We start from the raw sequence: 22,985 nt of genomic DNA on the forward strand, positions 1-22,985 counted from the left end.
TATGGCTTGGAGAAGGTCTTTTTGCATTCAGAAAATAAGGTGTTCTGATAGCATCATGAATTTGTATATCCAGTTCCCTTCCCTAAATTTGGGAAGCTCTCAGGTATTATGCTCTTTTCTCTGGGAATGGGAATGGGAATACCCATTATTTCTCTGGGAATGGGAATACTCATTATTCTTAGGTAGGCATTTTTAATGAGGTCAGTTTTTTGTGTTTTTTTTTTTTTTAAGTTTATTTATTCTGAGAGGGAGGGGAGGGAGGGGGGGCAGAGAGAAAATCCCAAGCTGCCAATGCACAGCCTGATGCAGGTCTTGAACCCATGAACCAGGAGATCATGACCTGAACTGAAGTCAGATGCTTAACCAACTGAGCCACCCAGACACAGATTACTTTGGCTATTTGGGGTCTTTTGTGCTTCCATACAAATTTTAGGATTATTTATTCTGGTTTTGTGAAAAGTGCTGTTGGTATTTTGATAGGCATTGCATGAAACCTGTGGATTGCTTTAGGTAATATGGACATTTTAACATTTGTTCCTCCCATCCCTTACCATGGAATATCATTCTGTTTGTCATCTCTGATTTCTTTCATCAAATTTATTATTGTCAGAGTACAGGTCTTTCACCTTGGTTAAGTTTATTCTTAGGTATTTTATTATTTTGGTGTGATTGTAAATTGGATTCTTAATTTCTCTTTCTGCTTCTTCATTATTAGTGTATAGAAACAGATTTCTATATATTGATTTTGTATCCTGCAATCTTACTGAAGTCATTTGTCAGTTCTGGTAGTTTTTTGGTGAAGTCTTTTGGGTTTTCTATATATAGTATCATGCAATCTGCAAAGAGTGAAAATGTTACTTCTTCCTTACCAATTTAGATGCCTTCTACTTCTTTTTGTTGTCTGATTGCTATGGCTAGAACTTCCAGTACTATGTTGAATAAAAGTGGTGAGAGTGGACATCCCTATGTTGATGTTGACCTTAGGGGAAAAGCTCTCAGTTTTTCACCATTGAGTATGATATTAACTGTTGGTTTTTTACATATGGCCTTTATTATGTTGAGGTGTATTCCCTCTAAACCTATTTTGTTGAGTTTCTATTATGAATGGATGTTGTACTTTGTCAAATGCTTTTTCTGCATCTATTGAAATGATCATACAGTTTTTATCCTCTCTTGTTTTGATGTGATGTATCACATTGATTTGAGAATAAAGAACCATTCTTACATTCCAGAAATAAATCTGAGTTGATGGTAGTGAATGACTTTTTTATTGTATTGTTTTAGTTTGCTAGTATTTTGTTGAGGATTTTTGCATCTCATCTTTGCGTTACAGATATTGACCTGTAGTTCTTTTTTGTGTGGTGTCTTTATCTGGTTTTGGTATCAGGATAATGCTGGCCTTATAGAATGAATTTGGAAGTTTTCCTTCCTTTTCTATTTTTTGGGATAGTTTGAGAAGAATAGGTATTAACTTCTTTAAATGTTTGGTAGAATTCACCTATGAAGCCATCTGGTCCTAGACTTTTGTTTGTTGGGAGTTTTTTGATTACAGATTCAATTTCATTGCTGGTAATCAGTCTGTTCAAATTTTGTATTTCTTTCTGGTTCAGTTTTGGGAGGTTATATGTTTCTAGTAACTTATCCATTTCTTCTGGGTTGTCCAGTTTGTTGGCATATAATTTTTCCTAATATTCCCTTGTAACTATTTGGTGTTGGTTGTTATTTCTTCTGTTTCACTTCTGATTTTGTGTCTTTTTTTTTTTTTTAATGAGTCTGGCCAACAGTTTATTTATTTGTTTAATCTTTTCAAAGAACCAGCTCCTGGTCTCATCTGTTTTTTTGTTTTTAGTTCCTATTTCACTTATTTCTGCTCTAATCTTTATTGTTTCCTTTCTTCTGCTGGTTTTGGGTTTTGTTTGTCCTTCTTTATTTAGCTTCTTTAGGTATGAGGCTGGTCTGAGATTTTTCTTGGTTCTTGGGGTAGGCCTGCATTGCTGCAAACTTCCCTCTTAGAGCACCTTTTGCTGCATCCCAAAAATTTTTGGACCTTTGTGTTTTCCTTGGTGTCCATCTATTTTTTGATTTTCCCTTTCTTGGTTGACTCATTCATTGTTTAGCAGCATGTTATTTAACCTCCATGTGTTTGTGTTCTTTCCAGATTTTTTCCTATGGTTGATTTCTGGTTTCATAGTGTTGTGGTTGGGAAAAGATGCATGGTATGCCTTCCATTTTTTTAATCTGTTGAGACTTATTTTTCAGCCTAACATGTGATCTATTCCAAAGAATGTTTCATGTGCACTTGAAAAGAATGTGTATTCTGCTGTTTTATGATGGAATACTCTGGATATATCTGTTTAGGTCCATCTGTTTCAGTGTGTCACTCAAAGCCAGTTTCCTTGTTGATTTTGTTTGGATGATCTAGCCATTGATTTAAGTGGGGTGTAAAAGTTCCCTATTATTACTGTATTATTATCATTTAGTTCCTTTTGTTATTTGCTTTAGGTATTTGGGTACTCCCATGTTGCATAAATATTTACAAGTGTTGTAACTTCTTGTTGGACTGTTTCCCTTTATGATTATACAGTACCTGTTTTTGTCTCTTGTTACAGTCTGTTTTAAGGTCTATTTTGTTCGATATAAATGTTGCTACCCTGGCTTTCTTTTCACTCCATTTGCATAATAAAGATTTTTCCATCCCTTTGCTTCCAATCTGCTGGTGTCTTTACTTCTGAAATGAGTCTCTTGTATGTGACATATAGATGGAATTTGCTTTCTTATCTATTCTGTCACTCTATGTCTTTGGATTGGAGCATTTAGTTCATTTATAGTCAAAGTAATTATTGATAGGTATGTACTTCTTGCCATTTTGATACTTGCTTTGTGGTGGTTTTTGTAGTTCTTCTTTATGCTCTTGCTCTTTCATGGTCTGCTGGCTTCCTTTATTGATAGAAATTCCTTTATTTTTTGCATATCTATTACTGTTTTTTGATTTGTGGTGACCATTAGGTTTACATATGACATCTTATGCATATATTAGTATTAAGTTGATGGTCGCTTAAGTTTATACCCATCCTTTTACTCCTCTCCCCTCCCACTCTACATCCTCTTACTTTGTGAATCCCTTGACTAATTTTTATATATATATTTAATTTTATTGCTTTTGTGCTTCCTACTTTTCTTACTTCTACTTATGGTCTTTCCTTTCCCCTGTAACATTTCTTGTAAGGCTGGTTTAGTGGTGTGAACTCCTTTAACTTTTGTTTGGGCAACTCTTTATCTTTCTATTCTGAATGATAGCCTTGCTGGATAGAGTAGTCTTGGTTGCAGGAATATTTCTTTCAGCATTTTGAGTATTTGAATGTATTATGCCACTCTCTTCTAGCTAGAGGCACTCCTCTCTCCCCACTGTTAGGGATGTCTGATAAGTTGTAAATTAAAAGGAAAGAAAAACCCTCACGCTGTCATCAGGCTGATGTCCCTCAAGTTAATTTTTCTATATGGTGTGAGGTGAAAATCAAGATTCATTTTTAGTATGCCTATTCCATTAGTTCAACTCTATTTTCATCTTCTCCTTTAGTTATATTGGTACTTTTGTCAAAATCTTTAACCACACATGTTCAGGTTTTTATTTTTATTCTATCCTTATGTCAGTACTATAACATCTTGGTTTTTGTTGCTGAATAAGAAGTCTTGACATCAGGTAGAAGGAGTCTTGAATTTTTTCTGCTACTTTAAGGTTGTTTTGATTATTATAGGTCCTATATAGTTGCATTTTTATATAATTTTAAAATATAATTGCATTTCTATATACGTACAAAATGAGACTGAAAATTTGTAATGGAAAAATTTATGGAATTTTGATTGGGATTGTTTTGAATTTATAGATCAATCTGAGAAGAAATGACATCTTCGTATTTAATTTCTTTATAAGCATGATTGTCAGTACATTAGACTTGATCAATATTTAAAACTTCTCCTCTCCTAACGACACTTAAGAAAATGAAATCTAAAGACTGAAGAGAAAATATTCCTAAAATATGTATTAAGAAAGGACTGGTATTAACATATCAAGAAATCTTCCAACTCAAGATAAGGAAAAATATTAAACAAATACATGAAAAGATGTTCAACATCTTTAGTCACAGGAAAATGCAAATTAAAACCATAATGAGATATCATTATACACCCACTAGAATGACTGAAATTTAAAAAAATGATAATATCAAGTGTTGGTAAAGATGTGAAATAACTGGAACTCTCTTATACTGCTGCCATGAATATAAAACAATATAATCACTTTGAATAACAGTTTGGCAATTTCTTAAGTCTAACATATACCAACCATACAACCCAGCTACTCCACTCTTATTTACCCAAGAGACATGAAGGCATATGTGCACACACAAAAATCTCTACACAAATATTCAGAATAACTTCATTTGAAAGAGCCTAAAACTGAAAATAACCCAAATGTTCATTATCAGGTAAACACAGAAACAAACTGTAGTTCATCCATTAAATGAAATTCCTCATCAATATATAGGAATGAACTACTGGCACATGAACTACTGCAATAACATGGATGAATCTCTAAGTATGGTAAGTAAAAGAAGCCAGATAAAAATGAATCTATATTTATGCTTCCACTCATCAAATTCTAGAAAATACCATAAAGGACATAAAGTAGATCAGTGGTTGCCTGGAGATGGAACGGGAATGGATGATAAGGGGCATAAGGAAACCTGGGAATGATGGATATGTTCTTTATTTTACTGTGATGGTTCATGGAGATACATACTTGTATATGAAAATATTTATCAACTGTTTATCTGCAATTTATTGTGTGTCACTATCAGTAAAGGATAAAATAACAAAGGTCACATCTGTTCTATCATAAATCACTAAACTGGACAAAATATATAAAAGAACTGTTTCAAACAATGGACAACAGACAGAGCAGGACTGTTATCCCTGAGAGAAGAGAAACAAGTAAAGTGAACTCAATGATTGCTACTCCATCTTTTTGCCTGGATGCATTTTCCTAACAGGGAGGGGAAATCAATCAGAGCCCAGAATGCTAAATATGAAAAGACAGAGATGGGAGTTCATGGAGACTGACCAGTTGGCATGCAGGACAGAGCTCTAGAGAGAAGGGAGCTATACAGAAAAAGAGTCCATATAAATCCCCTTCAATATCTGTTTAGTATTAGGGCAAACACATCAAATGAAACTCATGCAGTTGAAAAAATATATATATAAATCAGTTTTAAACTGAACAATTCCCAGAGTTGTGCAGGGCAAGAAGTTCAAGTTTCATCCAACTAAAGCCATGAATTCTGAGTGGTCAACTAGGCCATTCAGTGTCAACAACAAAGAGGCTATCCCACATTACCATGCCTGAACTATCTCTTGAATGAAATCTATTCTGGCTCCACCATAACAGCCTATAAACAAGGCTCAAATTTATCAGACTGATCAACAAATAAATGCCTTACACTCATTGAAAAGAAAACAAAATTAAGACAGTCAACAGTGCAGTAATCATAATGTCCAGCATCCAATAAAAAGTCAGTAGACATGCCAGAACCCAAGAAGATGATCCCTAACCAGGGGAAAATTCAAATAAAGGAAATGGTAAGAGATGTTAAATTAGCAGACAAGGAACTTAGAAATCAAACTTATTTTTTAAAACCCACAAAGAAGTTTTAGAGATGAAAAAAACCAATGTATGAAATAAAATTTTCACAGGATAAGATTAACAGGGGATTAGACAGTACAGTAGAAAAGACTGGTAAACATGAAAGAACAAAAATAAAATGAATGAAAAAATAAAAGTTCAGTGACCTCTGAGGGAACATCAAGTTCAAAACTAGATGTAAATGAAGTCATAGAATAAGAGAGTGTAGAAAAAATATAGGAAGAAAAGTGGCCAGAATCTGCCGATTTGACTAGAAAATACACACATATAGTAACACACATCGTAATCAAACTGCTATAACCAGTGATTAAAAAGAAAATCAATAAACAATAAACAGGAAGGGATGGGCTGGGGAGGAATATCTCTTCCCTGCACCTCCATCGCACCTCACCTAGCATATCCTATCAAAGTTACCCAATTGCTTGAATGGTGCTAGACCACTAGACATGTATGTGGGCTTTAGTAAGTGCCACTACATAGCAAATGCCAAGGGCATGATACTTCAGACAAGGGGCTCACTGCAGCATCCCAAGGAGAGGCTCCTAGAGCTCTTAAGTACCAGCCCAAATCTGTTGGAGGTGGACTGGGAAGCCCTGGAAGGATAGACAGCCACCTAGGAACAGGCCATGTCCATCCCCTCCATTCTCCCAAACAGAGAAACTGAAAACCATGGCTTTCCCCATGCGGGAAAAGGCAGACCTGTAGCAGAAAAGTTTCTATCTGTCAACCTCTGGGTTATGGGGCCGGCAATCTTATGCTGCATCGCAATGAAAACTCTAATTTTCAGTTACAGGAGAAAATACCCATCAAGGTATTAATTCAAATCTAACTTAAGCCTGGGCACCTAAATCATATAGCCATCACTATGAGGGAGGTCTCTAACCCTAACAATACTGATTTGAGACTCCAGAGGAAAATGAATGAGCAGGCTGAAGAATCAAAAAAGAAAGCAGGCAAAAACCTCTTTGATCTTGGCCGCAGCAACTCTTACTCAACACATCTCTGGAAGCAAGGGAAACAAAAGCAAAAATGAACTACTGGGACCTCATCAAAACAAAAACCTTCTGCACAGCAAAGGAAACAATCAACAAAACTGAAAGGCAACCGACGGAATGGGAGAAGATATTTGCAAATGACATATCAGGTAAAGGGTTTGTATCCAAAATCTATAAAGAAGTTATCAAACTCAACACCCAGAAAACAAATAATCCAGGGAAGAAATGGGCAAAAGACATGAATAGACACTTCTCCAAGGAAGACACCAGATGGCCAACCGACACATGAAAAAATGCTCCACATCACTCATCATCAGGGAAATACAACTCAAAACCACCATGAGATACCACCTCACACCTGTCAGAATGGCTAACATTAACAACTCAGACAACAGATGTTGGCAAGGATGCAGGGAAAGAGGATCTCTTTTGCACTGCTGGTGGGAATGCAAACTGGTGCAGCCACTCTGGAAAACAGTATGGAGGTTCCTCAAAAAATTGAAAATAGAACTATCCTATGACCCAGCAATTGCACTAGTAGAGGTATTTATCCATGGGATACAGGTATGCTGTTTCGAAGGGACACATGCACCCCAATGTATATAGCAGCACTATCAACAATAGCCAAAGTATGGAAAGAGCCCAAGTGTCCATCGATGGATGAATGGATAAAGATGTGGTGTATACACACACACACACACACACACACACAATGGAGTATTACTCGGCAATCAAAAAGAATGAAATCTTGCCATTTGCTACTACGTGGATGGAGCTAGAGGGTATTATGCTAAGCGAAATTAGAGAAAGACAAATATCATATGACTTCAGTCATATGAGGACTTTAAGATACAAAACAGATGAACACAAGGGAAGCAAAGCAAAAATAATATAAAAACAGGGAGGGGGACAAAACATAAGAGACTCTTAAATATGGAGAACAAACAGAGGGTTACTGGAGGGGTTGTGGGAGGGGGGAAGTGCTAAACGGTTAAGGGGCATTAAGGAATCTACTCCTGAAATCATTGTTGCACTATAAGCTAACTAACTTGGATGTAAATTAAATAAATAAAAATATATATTAAAAAAAATAATAAAAAGGGTACCAATTAGATCTTACGCCTCTAACAATATATAGGTTCTGAATTAACTTTAATATTTACTAAAATACATCAATTGGTAAAACTTCATGGACTCAATGCTGGGGCTCTAATTACAGTTATACTTGGTTAAATTTGAATATGGTACCCCAATAATCTAAATAGAAAAAATAAGTATGCCTCACTTTACAGCCTTACCTATCCCACTGCCAGAGTACCCATTGCGCTAAAATATTCCACAGTGAACATGAGTAATGAATTAAAACTAAAGTAAGTATTTGGCACTTACAAACTGGTCTGACAAAAGAGGACCCCACAGACCCATAGTTATAGTAGTTAATATGGCCCAATGAGGGTGAAAACAGGGCCTTCAAGTATGGAAACTTCATTCTTTACAACCCAATTGATTAATACTGGTTGGTTATTCCTACTTCTTCTCCCCTTCACAGCCCATTTTTGCCTGCTCTTAAACCCAGGAAAAGGACTGATACCTCGTGCTGGATTACTGCAATCTTAAATGCTGTGGTTCCTTCCTCGAAGGCCCCTATACTCAATACACAGTATTACTGAAATTCCTAATGCCATCAGTCAGAAACTGGCAACTATTTAGCTATTATAGATTTGGCTAATATATTTAATTTAGTGCCTATTCACATAGCTTCTCACCAGTTTGCCCTCACCTTTGAAGGAACACAATACACCTCAACTAGACCACACTGCGGCAGCGATGCCATCACAAATAACTTTGCAGACAAGCTCCTAACTGCATTTATCTTTCTCCAAAAGCATAGGTATTACCTTATTTTGATGACATCCATCTCCAAAGAGATTCACTTGATACACTCATTAAGGACATACAAAGTCCAACATTTTTTAGTCCTTTTTGGGTTCGGAAGGCAACACATTCCTCATTGACGAGTTCTGATTTAATCTCACAGATGCCACTACTTAGAAATGAGCCCATCTTAAATGGGGCTCCCTCCAACAAAGGCCCTAGAATCTAAACATATGAAAATCAACAGACACTTCCTTTAGTGCCTTTAGAGACTCCCCTAGAGAGGCTTTGACAACCTCCCCTCTTACTTTCTGGTCTCTGGACCACCTATGATGGCCTGAAGTTGCCCATAGGCTTCAGATGCAAGAAACTACCCTTCTTAGTCTCAAGCTATATACCAGTAGAGCAGAAATTGCTGGCCACGTACTGAGATATCCTGGAAATAGTGGCTCCTGTAGATCTCGAGCCTCTGTACCCAGCTGCCCATTACGTCTTGGGTCACAGAAGCAGCACCCCACAAGCGTAGCACTGCTATCGAGGCCTCCTTGTAAGATGGAAACAAACATGGGTTCTGTGACCTTAATTCCACTTGCAAGAGAAATGGCCTCCTTTGTTCTCAGCCCCTTGCCAGGTGTCACCCCTCCTCTAGAACCCTTAGCTACCTGTGGAGCTGCTTGGGAATAACCAAGTGAACAGTAGTGAAAGCTCACAGAGGGTACAGACGGTATCTCCACTACCATAAGTGAGGGAGCTGAGTGCCATGTTGCTTTCCATTAACCAGTGTCCCCAAGAAAGGATAGAACACAAGAGTCGGCAAAAGTGGCCAAACTTCAGGCAGTCATCATGCCCTGCTCAGCAAATGGCCCCATCTGCACCTGTGTACAAACGTTTGGGTCATTGCCTAAAAGTTGGTCCTGTCCCCTCATGGTAAAAAAACAAAACAAAAAACAGCCCAGAATCTCTTGCCTCATAGATACCCAAGATATAAATCAAAATCAAACATGCCTCAATATATACTAAAGGCCATAATACAAGGCCACACAAGACACACCTCATCCCTTCAGAGTTCCAGACGCTACTGATAGTAACCAAGACACATATTCCACTTGTCAAACTACACAATGATGGGCTCTTAGAAAAGGCATTCAACTGAATTTTTACCTTTCCAACAGGTCCCAGTTTACTGAGATATAATGGTCCCTTCAGATAACTTGTTTTTAAACTCTAGTCTGCAAATGGACCCCAAAATGGTCCCTATCTTGCCCCCAGCCTTATTCTCTCTTAATTTTTTTTTTTAATTTTTTTTTAACGTTTATTTCTTTTTTTGAGACAGAGAGAGACAGAGCATGAACAGGGGAGGGGCAGAGAGAGAGAGAGACACAGAATCCGAAACAGGCTCCAGGCTCTGAGCTGTCAGCACAGAGCCCGACGCGGGGCTCGAACTCACGGACCGTGAGATCATGACCTGAGCCAAAGTCGGACGCTTAACCGACCAAGCCATCCAGGCGCCCCAATTCTCTCTTAATTTAAAGCTCCTTGGATAACTCACACCTTATACCAACTAAATAAACAATTTTCCAGTGCCTTTTCCTATCTTTATTTATTTTTTTAAATATATGAAATTTATTGTCAAATTGGTTTCCATACAACACCCAGTGCTCATCCCAACAGGTGCCCTCCTCAGTACCCATCTTTCCTATCTTTAAAGAGGGTAAGCCTAGCCTCTTTGTATGTGAAAACTCATTATATATGAGGCCCTTTGATAATGCCTCCCCTATCTTTAAGGATTTTCAATCCTGCCTCCATCCCATAAGGGCAAGAGGCTAGACTCCCCTGGAGAGGCTATGACAACCTCTTCTGCACGATCTTCCGGGGCCTGTTAACCACAGACTTTGTCAGGTCAGACATCTGCTCATCCCATATGGGACAATTTGAGCCAGAACTTCCACCACGCAAAAAAACCTTCAATATTCAGATTATAAAAAGATGGGTAGTTCTTCTGGGATCTCCCGCCAACCTCCTCAAGGACAGAAAACTTAGTTGTCCAGGGCCATTTCCACAGATATTGTGGACTACTAAGGGAGACAGAAAATTCCAGTTTGAAAATGAAAATCACACTGACAATAATAAAATCCATACTCTGTCCCATAATGATGAGACCAGACACCCCCTTCTGGTAACACCGCACTCTGGAGTAAAATCGGCAGCAGGCGATAAAAGCCCTTCAAGTGCAACTGCACTCCATCCCACTGGCCACTGGTCTTGTCACTTTTGGTCTGAGCGTTTGCTCTGCTCTGCAATCCGGAGGCCCAAGCCCTCCAAATCAGTCACTGTTTCAACCAAACAGAGCAAATGTTGAGGCCCACATGCCATCAGGTGTGGCTCATGCAAAGCTCTGCAGATCAAAGGCCCCGCAGCTTGCCCGCCAACAGTCGAACCGACACATAGAACAAAAGACCCCTAATGACCGACTAAGGTTGAGGGCCTGCATGCACTTTAACGCTGCAGCTCCAGCAACCTCCGCAGCGGATGTTTTGACTAGCAAACAACATGAGACTATATTAACGACACGCATCGAAATCAGGCCATAAAATTTAAAATCTATTTGCTGCAGAACCCCTCTCTCATCACCCATCTGGGAAAACCCTTGGACTGCTGGGGATTTTTTAGATTTGGTCACCCTCACTTAGGGGTTTGATTGAACCAGCTGGGTTCTTGTACTCTAGCTCAATTACAGCAGTATCGTGGGTGCTGTCATCACTTTTGCTAGCCGTACACCCACAAAGCCCCTGCACTTAAAAGCCCTTGTACTGAAAAGATACTTGTAAGTTAAGCTCCCAGGCCCGACACTGCCTTCACATTCTACAAGCAGCTTGGTCTAACTTACACTCTAAGTTGTAGGAGGAATGTTTATAACCTTGACGCAAAAAAAAAAAAAAAAAAAAAAAAAAAAAATCCATTACAGTAGCCGATATCCTGTGATCAGTTTTGCGAATGTAAAATTAAGATGTTTATATTAAAACTATTAGAATTAGTGACTTTAAAAGGATTAAATGGTTGATCAGATTTTCAGGATTTTACACTTCCATTTTATAGTTTCTATTCTCAGAAAATAAAACTCTCAAAGAACAAAAACACACAAACAAGAAACCATGACCCATACCAATGTGCGTGGGCATCTACTTGGAAAAGGATACACCAGTCTCTAGTCCCAGACCACACTGCTCTGGCCCAGTTCACCACTACAGAAGACATTGCCTCAGACACCATGACTCCCGTCCAAATCTCCGTGCTGAAGAGGAATGTACCCCAGGCACTGACACTACCAGCCAACCAATGTCCATGGGCTGTGTCTGCTAAGGCACTGACAAATGAGATGCGTGTCACTCACTGCTTTTCCTAACAGTAGGGATTCTGCTATGCTTCTTGATCTCGCTATTTACTGAGCCCACGATCCTAGTGTACTCCCTGCAATCCTCTGTGTTGCAGTGAATGAAAGTTTTTTCCTGGCCAGAGCTGTAAATAACAGAGTTCTGCCTTTTATCTCTCCGAGTGTTTTTGTGTCCCATCAACTTTAAAGATGAGTCTTTAAATCTTTTTCTTTCTTTTTTTTTAAGTTTATTTATTTTGAGAGAGAGAGAGAGAGAGAGCATGTGCACACGTGTGAGCAGGCAGGAAGAGGGGGAAAGAAAGAATCCCAAGCAGGCTCTGTGTTGACAGTGACAAGGGGCCCAACCTCACTGTTCCTGTCAGCACAAAGCCTGATCCCATGAACTCTGAGATTGAGCCCTGTGTCACTGTCAACACAGAGCCTGCTTAGGATTCTCTCTCTCCGTGTCTCTGCCCCTCCCCCATTTGTGCTTGCTCTCTCTCAAAATAAATAAATATACTTAAAAAAAAAACAACACAATTAGCTGGGGCACCTGGATGGCTCACTCAGTTGAGTTTCTGACTTTGGCTCAGGTCATGATCTCACAGTTCATGAGTTTGAGCCCTGTGTCAGGCTGTGTGCTGACAACTCAGAGCTTAGAGCTTACTCTGGATTCTGTGTCTCCCTCTCTCTCTGCTCCTCTTCTGCTCACACACACTCTTTCAAAAGTAAATAGACATTAAAAACAACAACAATTAAAAAAAGAAGGGCCTCTAAAAATGATCTAAGTTTCCACTATAAGGGGAGAAAAAGAGCAAATTAAACCCAAATAAGCAGAAGATAACAAAGAGTAAGATCAGGAAAAGAATGAGTCGAAAATAGACAAATAAAAAAACATCAACAAAACCAAAAGCTGGTCCTTTGTGGAGAGAAAGAAACTCTAAAGTTACTTCAGCCAGACAGATTGAGGGACAAACAGAAAAGAAACAAATTTCCAATATCAGAAATGGAAGAGGTGGCATCACTACAAATCCTACAGATTTTATAAAAGATAATAAATAATTTTCCACCAATAAATGTATTCCTTGAAAGGCAAAAATTAGAACAATTGGTTAAAAAAGAAACAGAAAATCTTAATAGCCCTAGGTCTGCTTGGGATATTGAATCTGTAAATTTAATATCTCCCCAAAAGAAAACTCCATGCTCACATGCTTTCACTGGTAAATTCTATCAAGCATTTAAGGGAAAAAAAACAAACACACCAATCTTACAAACTCTTTTAGAAAAGGCAAAAGGAAAGAACATTTCTCTATCACATTATTTAGTCAGCATCACCCTCATAAACATTACAAGAAAACTACAGACTATTCTTCATGGAAACAATACAAAAATTCTTAACAACAACAACAACAGCAAAAAAGCAACAAAGGAAACCAAACTTACCGATTTCAAAACTTATTAGGCAACAAAAACAAAGGCAGTGTGATACTGGCATAAGGACAAATATATCAATGGAATAGAACTGAGGGTCAAGAAATAAAACCATTTGTTCACTGCCATCTGGTTTCTGACAATGGTGCCGAGAATATTCAATGGAGAAAGAATAGTCTTTTCAACAAATGGTGCTTATCAACAAACCAATGACACACATGCAAAAATAAAATAAAATAAAATTTGACCCTTACCTTGTACCATACACAAAAGTTAACTCAACATAGATCATACACCTAAATATGAGCTAAAACTATAAAACTCTTATGAGAAAACATAGTGGTAAATTTTCATGACTTCTGCTTTGACAAAAGATTCTTAGAAGTGACACTAAGAGCACAAGCAACAAGAAAAAAAAAATTGTACTGAATCAAAATTAAAAACTTTTGTGCTTCAAAGGCTACTATAAGTGAAATGACAACCCACAAAATGGAAGAAAATATTTGAGAGTCATATATCTTCATATATCTGATAAAGGGCTTTTTACCTAGATAGAATACTTAAAAAAAAAATTCTGCAACTCAATAACAAAAAGGTAAACAAAGCACAATTCAAAAAGCGGGCAAATGATCTGAATAGACATTTCTCCAACAGAGATGTACAAATGACCTATAAGCAAAGGAAAAGATAGTGCAATTAGTCATCAGGGAAAGGCAAATCAAAACCACAATGAGATACCACTTCATACCCACTAAACTGGCTAGAATCAAAAAGTCAGAGAAGCATTGGCAAGAAAGGGGAAAAAATCTGAACCTACATATGCTGTTGATAGAAATAGGAAATGAAGGGCGCCTGGGTGGCTCAGTTGGTTGAGTGGCCGACTTCGGCTCAGGTCATCATCTCGTGGCTCGCGATTTTGAGCCATGCATCGGGCTCTGTGCTGACAGCTCAGAGGAGCCTGTTTCAGATTCTGTGTCTCCCTCTCTCTCTGCCCCTACCCACTTGCATTCTGTCTCTGTCTCTCTCAAAAATAAACATTAAAAAAAAAAAAAGAAATAGAAAATGAAAGTGGAAATACAGAAAAAAGTCTGGCAGTTCCTCAAGCAATTAAGCATTGAGTTACCATATGATTCAGCAATTCCACTCCTAGGTGTATACCCAGGAGAAATGAAAACATATTCCCACATAAAAACATGTACAGGGATGTTTATAACAGCATTATTTATAAAACCAAAAGAGGAAAACAAAATTTCCATCAACTGAAAATGGGTAATGTGTGGTATATCTATACAATGGAAAATCATTCAGCCATAAAAAGAAATGAAGTACTGATTACATGCTACAACATGGAGGAAACTTGAAAACATTATGCTAAGTAGAGAAAAGCCAGACATAAAAGGTAACACTTGATTTCATTTACATAAAATGCCCAGAACTGCCAAATCCATAGAGACAGAAAATAAATCAGTGGAAGGTGAGGACTGGGGGAGGGCCAGGGAAATGTGGGAGGAGGTGACATTTAAAGAGTACAGGGTTCTTTTTGAGGTGATGAAAATATTCTAAAATTGACCGTGACACTGGCTGCACATAGCCATGAAAGTACTAAAATCACTGAGTTGTGAAAAAAAATCCTTAAAATTTTAGTAAGCCAAACCTAGCTGTATATATCTCTATCTCTATCTGTATCTTTATCTATATATCACAACCACGTATGAATTCTCTCTAGTATGCAACACCCTATTAACAGAATGAAGGGATCATCTCAACAGATGCAGAAAAAGCATTTGATAGAATTCAATATCCATTTGTAATAAAAACTCTCAGTACACTAGGAATAGATGGGAACTTCCTCAACCTCATCAAGGGTATAAATGAAAAACTCAAAAGTGACATTATACTTAATGGCAAAAAAACTGAATGCTTTTCCCCTAAAATTGGGAACTATACAAGAATATCTGCCCTCACTACTCCTATTCAACATTCTGATGGAGATACTAGCCAATGCAATAAGACAAAGGGGGAAAAAGGCATTTAGATTTGTAAGGAAAATCTAATGCTACCTTTGTTTCCAGAAAACATGATGGTGCACATGGAAAACAGAGGCATCTACAACAGAGTCAATACAATTAATAAGTAAATTTAGCAAGGTCAAAAGATACAAGAGTCAGGCATCTGGCTGGTAAAATTGTGGGGCATGAGACTCATGATCTCAGGGTTGTAAGTTCAAGCCCTACATTAAGTGTAGAGATTACTTAAAAATAAAATCTTAAAAAAAAAAGATACAAGGGCTAATATACAAAAATCAATTATGTTTCTATGTACTAACAATGAACAATAAATACCATTTATAATAACATCAAAAATATTAAATACTTAGGAAAAAATTTCACAAAAAAATGTGTTATAATCTACACAATGAAAACTCTAACACATTGCTAGAAGATATTAAGGAAGGCCTATTAAATGAAGAGAAACACTAATTATGGATTAGAAGATTCAATATTCTTTGTAAATATGTCAGTTCTCCCCAAATTTAATCTATATATTCAACACACTTTCATTCAAAATTCCAGCATACTTTTTTTGTACAAATTATTAAGCTGATTTTAAAGCTTACATGGAAATGCAAATAAGTGAGATTAGCCAAAATAATTTTGAAAAACATCAATGACAAATGGAGGAACTGTATTACCTGATTTTAAGACTTAATATAAAGATACAGTAATCAAAATACCACAGTGTGGTATTCATGAAAATACAGACATAAAGATCAATGGAACAGAACAAAGTCCAGAAATAGATTCACAGATATAAACTGATTTTTTTTAAATGTTTGTTTATTTATTTTTGAGAGAAAGAGAGACAGCATAAGCCAGGGATGGGCAGAGAGAGAGAGAGAAAGAGAGAGAAATCCCCAGCAGGCTCCACACTATCAGTGCAGAGACTGATGTGGGGCTCAAACTCATGAACTGCAAGATCATTCATGACCTGAGCAAAAACCAACAGTCACACACTTAACTGACTGAGCCACCCAGATGCCCATGTAAATTGATTTTTTAAAACAAAGGTGTTGGGGCACCTGGGTGGCTCAGTCGGTTGAGTGACTAACTTCGGCTCAGGTCATTATCTCACGGTTTGTGAGTTCGAGCCCCGCGTCAGGCTCTGTGCTGACAGCTAGAAGCCTGGAGCCTGCTTTGGATTCTGTGTCTCCCTCTCTCTCTGCCCCTTCCCCACTCATGCTCTGTCTCTCTCTGTCTCAGAAATAAATAAACATTAAAAAACATTTTTTAAAATAAAAAAAATAAAGCAAAGGTGTAATTAAAGTGATTTATAGGAAAAAGATAGCCTTTTCAACAATACTGGAAAAACTGGATATCCATATAGAAAAAATATATCTCAACCCTTAGTTTATGCCATACATAAGTCAACTTGAAATGGACTTTATGTAAATGTAAAAACTAAAACTATGAAAGGCCTAGAAGAAACAAAGGAGAAAAACCTGTGACGTAGGGGTAGGCAAAGATTTCTACCTAGGACCAAAAATACCCCTGAACTTTCAAAGAAAAAAAATGCTAAACTGAACTTTATAAAATTTAAAACCTATTTTTCAAAAGACACCATTAAGACAACGAAAAGGCAAAGCACAGACTGGAAGAAAATATTCCCAGTATATATCTGATAAAGGACTGGTATCCATAATACACAGAGAGATCTTACAATTCCTTAAGATAAAAAGCACAATTAAAAATGGAATAGATAATATCTGAAGACATAATTCACAAAGCTTTATCAGTGGTCAATACATGTATGAAAACATGCTTAATATCCTAGGTCAACAGGGAAATGTAAACTAAAGCTACGAGATAGTTCTGTACACCCATCAAGGCGGCTGAAATTAAAAAGACTGACAATACCAAGTGCTGATGAGTCTGTGGAGCAATTTTTACCCATTACATTGCTGAAGCAAAATGGTACAACCACTTGAGAAAACTCTGAAACAGGAAACTGGTTAAACACACTTTTACTATACACACACACACATGCCCTACACTGGATGAAATGACTTGATGTTCTTATAAGTATGTGCCTATAATTGAATCTCAGTTCTACCACTCGCTGTATTTATGGTCCTGGGCAAACTGTTCTTTAGTTTCCACACATATACAACAGGAATAATAATAGTACCTACACCTTAAAAAAAAAAAAAAAAGTACCTTCACCTAAAACATAACCTTGTAGAAATTAATTAATGCATGTAAATTACCTAGTAACAATGCCTAGCCCATGTAAGTGTTCAATTAACAGTAATTTCTGTGATGACTTATACTCCTATTTAACATGCCTGACACACAGTAAGCAGGTAATATAATTCCTCTAATGTTGTTATTTATGTTTTTCAAAATTATTTTTGGCTAATCTCACTCCTTTCCATTTCCACGGAAGTTTTAAAATCAGCTTGATAACTTCTACAAAACAGAATGCTAGGACTGTGAAAGAAAATGTGTTGAATACACAAACTACATATGGGGAGAACACACATAAGTTACCTTATTGAGGCACCTGGGTGGCTCAGTTGGTTGAGCGTCCAACTCTTGGTTTCGGCTCAGATCATGATTTCACAGTTCATAAGTTCGAACGCTGCACTGGGCTCTGCAGTGACAGCATGAAGCCTGCTTGGGATCTTCTCTCTCCTTCTCTCTGCCCCTCCCCTGCTTGTACATGCTGTCTCTCAAATAATAAATAAAATTTTTAAAAATAGTTATTTATTTTTGAGAGACAGAGCATGAGTGGGGGAGGGACAGAGAAACATGGAGACACAGAATCCAAAGCAGGCTCCAGGCTCTGAGCTGTCAGCACAGAGTCGTCCGTGGGGCTCAGATCCACAAACTGTGAGATCATGACCTGAGCCGAAGTCGGATGCCCACTGACTGAACCACCCAGGTGCCCAGGCTAAAACTCTTCTAAACCCTTCTCGGAGGTGACTCTCTAGTTAACAGAATGAAAACAAATTTCTGTAATATATAATATTAATAATACTAAGATTTCACAGCTTAACCAGGACAGTTCTGAAAGCTCTGGATAAAAGCTCCTGAAGCTGACAAAGAAGTCCCCCTTTGCCCATTCCTGAGTGGTTCAACTATATAAAGTCATTAACCACTAGTTAACTAGAAAATCACACTAATCAGAGCATCTCACCCGCGCTGGCAAAAGATGGGGTCTCTAAAACCGAAATAACATGTGTTTGAGCAGTGATGAGGAAAACTCTATTACCCATAAAAATGCCTGCTGCTCTTCAAAGAGCATTTGGTCCTGTCTACTCTGGGCTCTATGTCTATAGTGACTGTCAATGCCACCTGTACATATGAATCATCTCGGAGAACATTTGTGGAAAAATATGCCTAGGCCCCAGCCACAAATGTCTGGGGGTAGGGCCCAGGCTTCACAACTAACCTTACCCCGCTCAGTTAGATCTCCAATTTTGTCCAGTCAGCAGTTGTACCAGTTCATTTCTCTATTTAACCAGCAACCTTTACAAATTGAAATACTCAGTTGTAGAGTTGAGAAGGGCAGAAAAGGTAATGAAATCCAGAGCAATACAGAAGTGCCAGCTTCCCAAAAGGCCGAAGACCAGGGTACTGTGCCTGCCCACACCACCCAGAGGTCTGAGCCATCTCATGAGCACGACCATATCCACCCAGACATTTACAAGAACTTCTACAGAGACTCCTTCTCAAATCAAAAGGTGGCCTCAGAGCGATCCCTCGTTCCATCTTTCCCTTTATATGAGAATTCAAACTGCTGAGTTATCTAAGAATCTAGACCTTTTGGATTATTATTCACTGCTGCATACAAAGGAATATGGGAGGCGTTAAGAGGTGGTATTCAGAATTCACCTTGAAGGGCTTTCCTAGAAAAGATGCCTTAAAAAAAAAAAAAAAATCTTAAAAGACTGTGAGCTTAGACGTTAACTCTCTAACACTGTAACAGAGCACAGTACCCAGCTACCAAGGTGAAGAATTGGTCAGATTTATTTCCTAGGAACAAAGACCAAAAGGCTGCCTTTAGAGCTCTAAACCTAGTCAACGATTTTGGATTTAACACCAGAAAGGGCTGGAGGACTAACATCTAAAAAGCTGGAAACAAAGACACATACACTTCCAGGTGTGGATTTTTATTTTCACAGAGACAACAATGCCTTCCCACATACAAGTATTTACAGAACCCAACTGATTCACCAATCTAGAACCTGGGTTTTTTCCAGTTCTCAACATAGTTGGGAACATGGAAACATTAGTACCCACACAACTCCCAGAGGTGGGATTTATCCACCAAATAGTGCAGATTACCTACAAGTGCACTTACCTGCACAACTCAGTCTAAAAACCTCAGTGATACAAACCTCATGGCCAAGGTTTCGTTCATCTATTTGGTTTCATACCATGCAAACCTGAACAAGTGTGCTGCTACACTAACCTGAAAATCGGCTCTCATTTTACAGTTAAAAAGGTTCTCAACGCTTTAGCAACTATACAGAATAGGAAGGTTTATTTCAAAAAAGAGTACATTTTTTTAAACCAGGATACACAGATGCACTTAATGTAACAGTACCTTCTGCAAAAATAGGTTACATAATACTCAGAAATGCAAGGAACAATCTTATTCTCTAAAAATTAGACAGCAGACGTTTTAAGCTTCGACAGCCTTCAAAATGGAGGCTGAAAATGCTTGGTGACAAGAAGGAACTCTAGAGCCTGACACCACGGAGCTAATGCTGCAAATTAAACTACTACCACACAGCTGCAAACTACTCTTTATATTCACACAGAGTTAAACAAAATGGTTTTGATTCCATCCTTTCAAATGTGTCTCGGTGCTGCAAGAAAAAAAGTTGAATGATACACAAAACTATTAAAAGTTACAACGGAACTATTTAAACATCTTCTCCAAAATTGAGAAAAGCAATCATGTTAAATTTTAAAAAAAGAGAAAAAAAGAAAAGTCTGACAAAACTCTCAAGCAAGTCAGAGGTCCTCTTCGTAAGTAGTCAAGTAAAGTTTACAGGAGATTTCAATAAATTATCTTGAAACCATGGCAGAGAGCTAATTTTCAGAATCGTCGCGGAGGTCCACCCTTAAATGGCTTAAATCCGGAGCCACTTCCTCTTGGCATGGAATTGCCACTGATTTGTACAATTCTATTAATTGGGGATGCATTACTGAAAAAGGTTTAAAAGAAAAAACTGTCAAGAACAAAAGAATAAATTATAGCTAATACCTATAAAGTGCTTATCATTTACCAGGCACTGTTCTTTGTACTTTACCCATATTAAATAACATTCTTTTCAACAGTTCTGTGAGGTAAGTACCATTTACAAACTCCTCTTTATTGATGAGGAAACTGAGATCTGGAGGCTAAGTGACTTGCTCAAGGTCACAGCTAATAAATGGGGGAATGAGGACTTAAACTTGGGCACTCTTGGGGCGCCTGGCTGGCTCAGTTGGTTAAGCGTCCGACTTCAGCTCAGGTCATGATCTCACAGTCTGTGAGTTCGAGCCCTGCATAAGGCTCTGTGCTGACAGCTCAGAGCCTGGAGCTTGCTTCAGATTCTGTGTCTCCCTCTCTCTCTGCCCCTTCCCCGCTCATGCTCTCTGTCTCAAAAATAAATAAAAACATTTAAAATAAATAAATAAACAAACAAACAAACAAACAAACTTGGGCACTCTTGCTTCAAAGTCCCTTCCTCAGAGTAAGCCATTTACTGGTGTGCACATGAATGGAACAGAGCAGCAGCCCTCAGAGTGTGGTCCCCAGATCAGCAGCATCAGCATCAATGAGGAACTTTACCCACTGAGCTACAGGACATTGTCACAGCAATATTTTTGGATTCTGGAGGAAGGTTGATTTTTTATATGTTTAATGCAACATAGTAGGTACTAATGAGAGACGCAGGAAAAAACGCACACCAAAAAAACCTACAACCAATTTGGGAGATAAAAACCGATGGTAAAACGCTTTAAGTAGAATAAGACCAAAGCTCGTGGCTTTGGAACCAAGTAAATGGTGTATGAAAACATTTCTAACAGTTAAATTTGTAAATAGTGTGCGTAACGGAGAAGGAAAAAGACTAATTTGAGAAGCTCAGATAGAAGCTGAAATGAGGAAGAAAGCATAGCTACTACAACTCTTCTTTAAAAACAGAACCACATTTACATATTTATGCTAGGAATGAAGAAATGTAAAGATGAGGCCCAGTCTAGGTGAATGAGATGAACAGTGGCACCAACAAATTAAAAGAAGCTAGAGACGACAAATGGGACGTGAAGATCTGAAACAGGAGAGGAATGAGTTTGCCTGTGACCCTGAATTTAGAGAGAGAGCAAAGTATTTACATAAAGATCATAATACAGAGCTAAATATAGAGTGGTGTTTAAAGTTCAACCATCTGAAGGAGCCGGCAAAGGAAATAAAAAAGGTGAGGAAAAAAATATGATGCATTAGAAAACATGTGGGTCACACAAAAAAGGAAAAGCAGCAATGAGAAACAGTGCTTAACTGCCAAGGAGCTCGAGAACTCAGAAAATAAAGAGATATAGATTAATCAAGAAAAAAGGCATTGGTAACCTTTAGACCCAAAGACAGAAATGAGTGATGAGGCTGTGCAGGCCCAAATATAATAAACACTCACTCAAGTCTGATGGTAGAAGTGACCAAGAGAATAGCAGTAACTGAGATCACCGAGTCAAGCCCCCTCTTCTAAGACAGGGGAATGGGAAAGAAAGATGGGCAAGGAAGACCGGGAGAGGCCAAAGACTTGCCAGCTGAGGGGCCACGATGGATGTTAGTGCACAGGGAAAATGAAGCTCATCTCTTAGAATATACACAGGCTTTGGGTTAGTTAACTATCCAAAAGTTTTGCTAGACCTATTTGAAAAGGAAGGAAGCAGAATACATTTTGTTTCCTCTTCCTTTCCAGAACTTTTAGGAGTGATAGGCACTGAACAAGATACGACTCCAACATGAAGTTTATGTTCATTATCTACTGGTTTCTAAGACACACACGTACCTGTATCTCGATCCATACGGCAGAATGCCAACGTAAACTAACAAATTACCATTAGCTGCCCTACATAAAATCTCTGGGAGATTTTGAGTTAATATGGAGAAATGTTTGGGCAGGGCAGGGCTAGGGCTGTTTGTTACCAGCTGCAATTTAATCTCTCAGAAATTATTTTGCCCTTTAAGGAAAGGACAAAGGTTTGGATATATGCTGCCAGAAAAGTCTTAACCGAATAACTACTTACCTCGCATGTTGGGTTATCATGCCCGCTCCTGTCCGGCCATCACCCATTCGCCTTGCATCGTGATAGCCAGGCCCTTGAGAAGGTGGACCATGCCACTCTTTCCTTGGTCCACTTGTGTCCCGTCCATGGCGTTCAACCACATGTCGCTCCTCAGGATAGTGCTAAAGAATCACATATTAAAAGAAAGGTCATGATACCCTCAGCCTCATGCCAACTCACTATGTTGGTGTGCTCTTAATGTCGGAAGCAAATCAATACGATGTCTGAGAAGAAAACAGGTGAATAATACAAGAGGATATGCAAAGGGTTTCCAA

At 38.2% G+C, this 22,985-nt stretch overlaps 1 protein-coding gene across 5 annotated transcripts in view; it reads right to left on the reverse strand.

Moving 5' to 3' along the window:
• Nucleotides 1-22,985, reverse strand: part of SLTM (SAFB like transcription modulator) — an 81,298-nt gene that overhangs the window by 15,934 nt on the left and 42,379 nt on the right. For 4 of the 5 annotated variants that reach the window (XM_049613705.1, XM_049613702.1, XM_049613703.1 and 1 more), the window contains exons 20-21: nt 22,672-22,832; nt 19,526-20,585 (exon numbers count right to left, since the gene is read on the reverse strand). In XM_049613705.1, the coding sequence (XP_049469662.1) occupies nt 20,477-20,585; nt 22,672-22,832 (270 nt within the window). In that variant the 3' untranslated portion in view covers nt 19,526-20,476. Of the gene's footprint in view, nt 1-19,525; nt 20,586-22,671; nt 22,833-22,985 lie in introns of those variants that run through there. The other variant, XM_049613704.1, reaches the window with a different exon arrangement.

This window comes from Panthera uncia (genome assembly GCF_023721935.1).
Source record: "Panthera uncia isolate 11264 chromosome B3 unlocalized genomic scaffold, Puncia_PCG_1.0 HiC_scaffold_1, whole genome shotgun sequence".
NCBI lineage: Eukaryota > Metazoa > Chordata > Mammalia > Carnivora > Felidae > Panthera > Panthera uncia.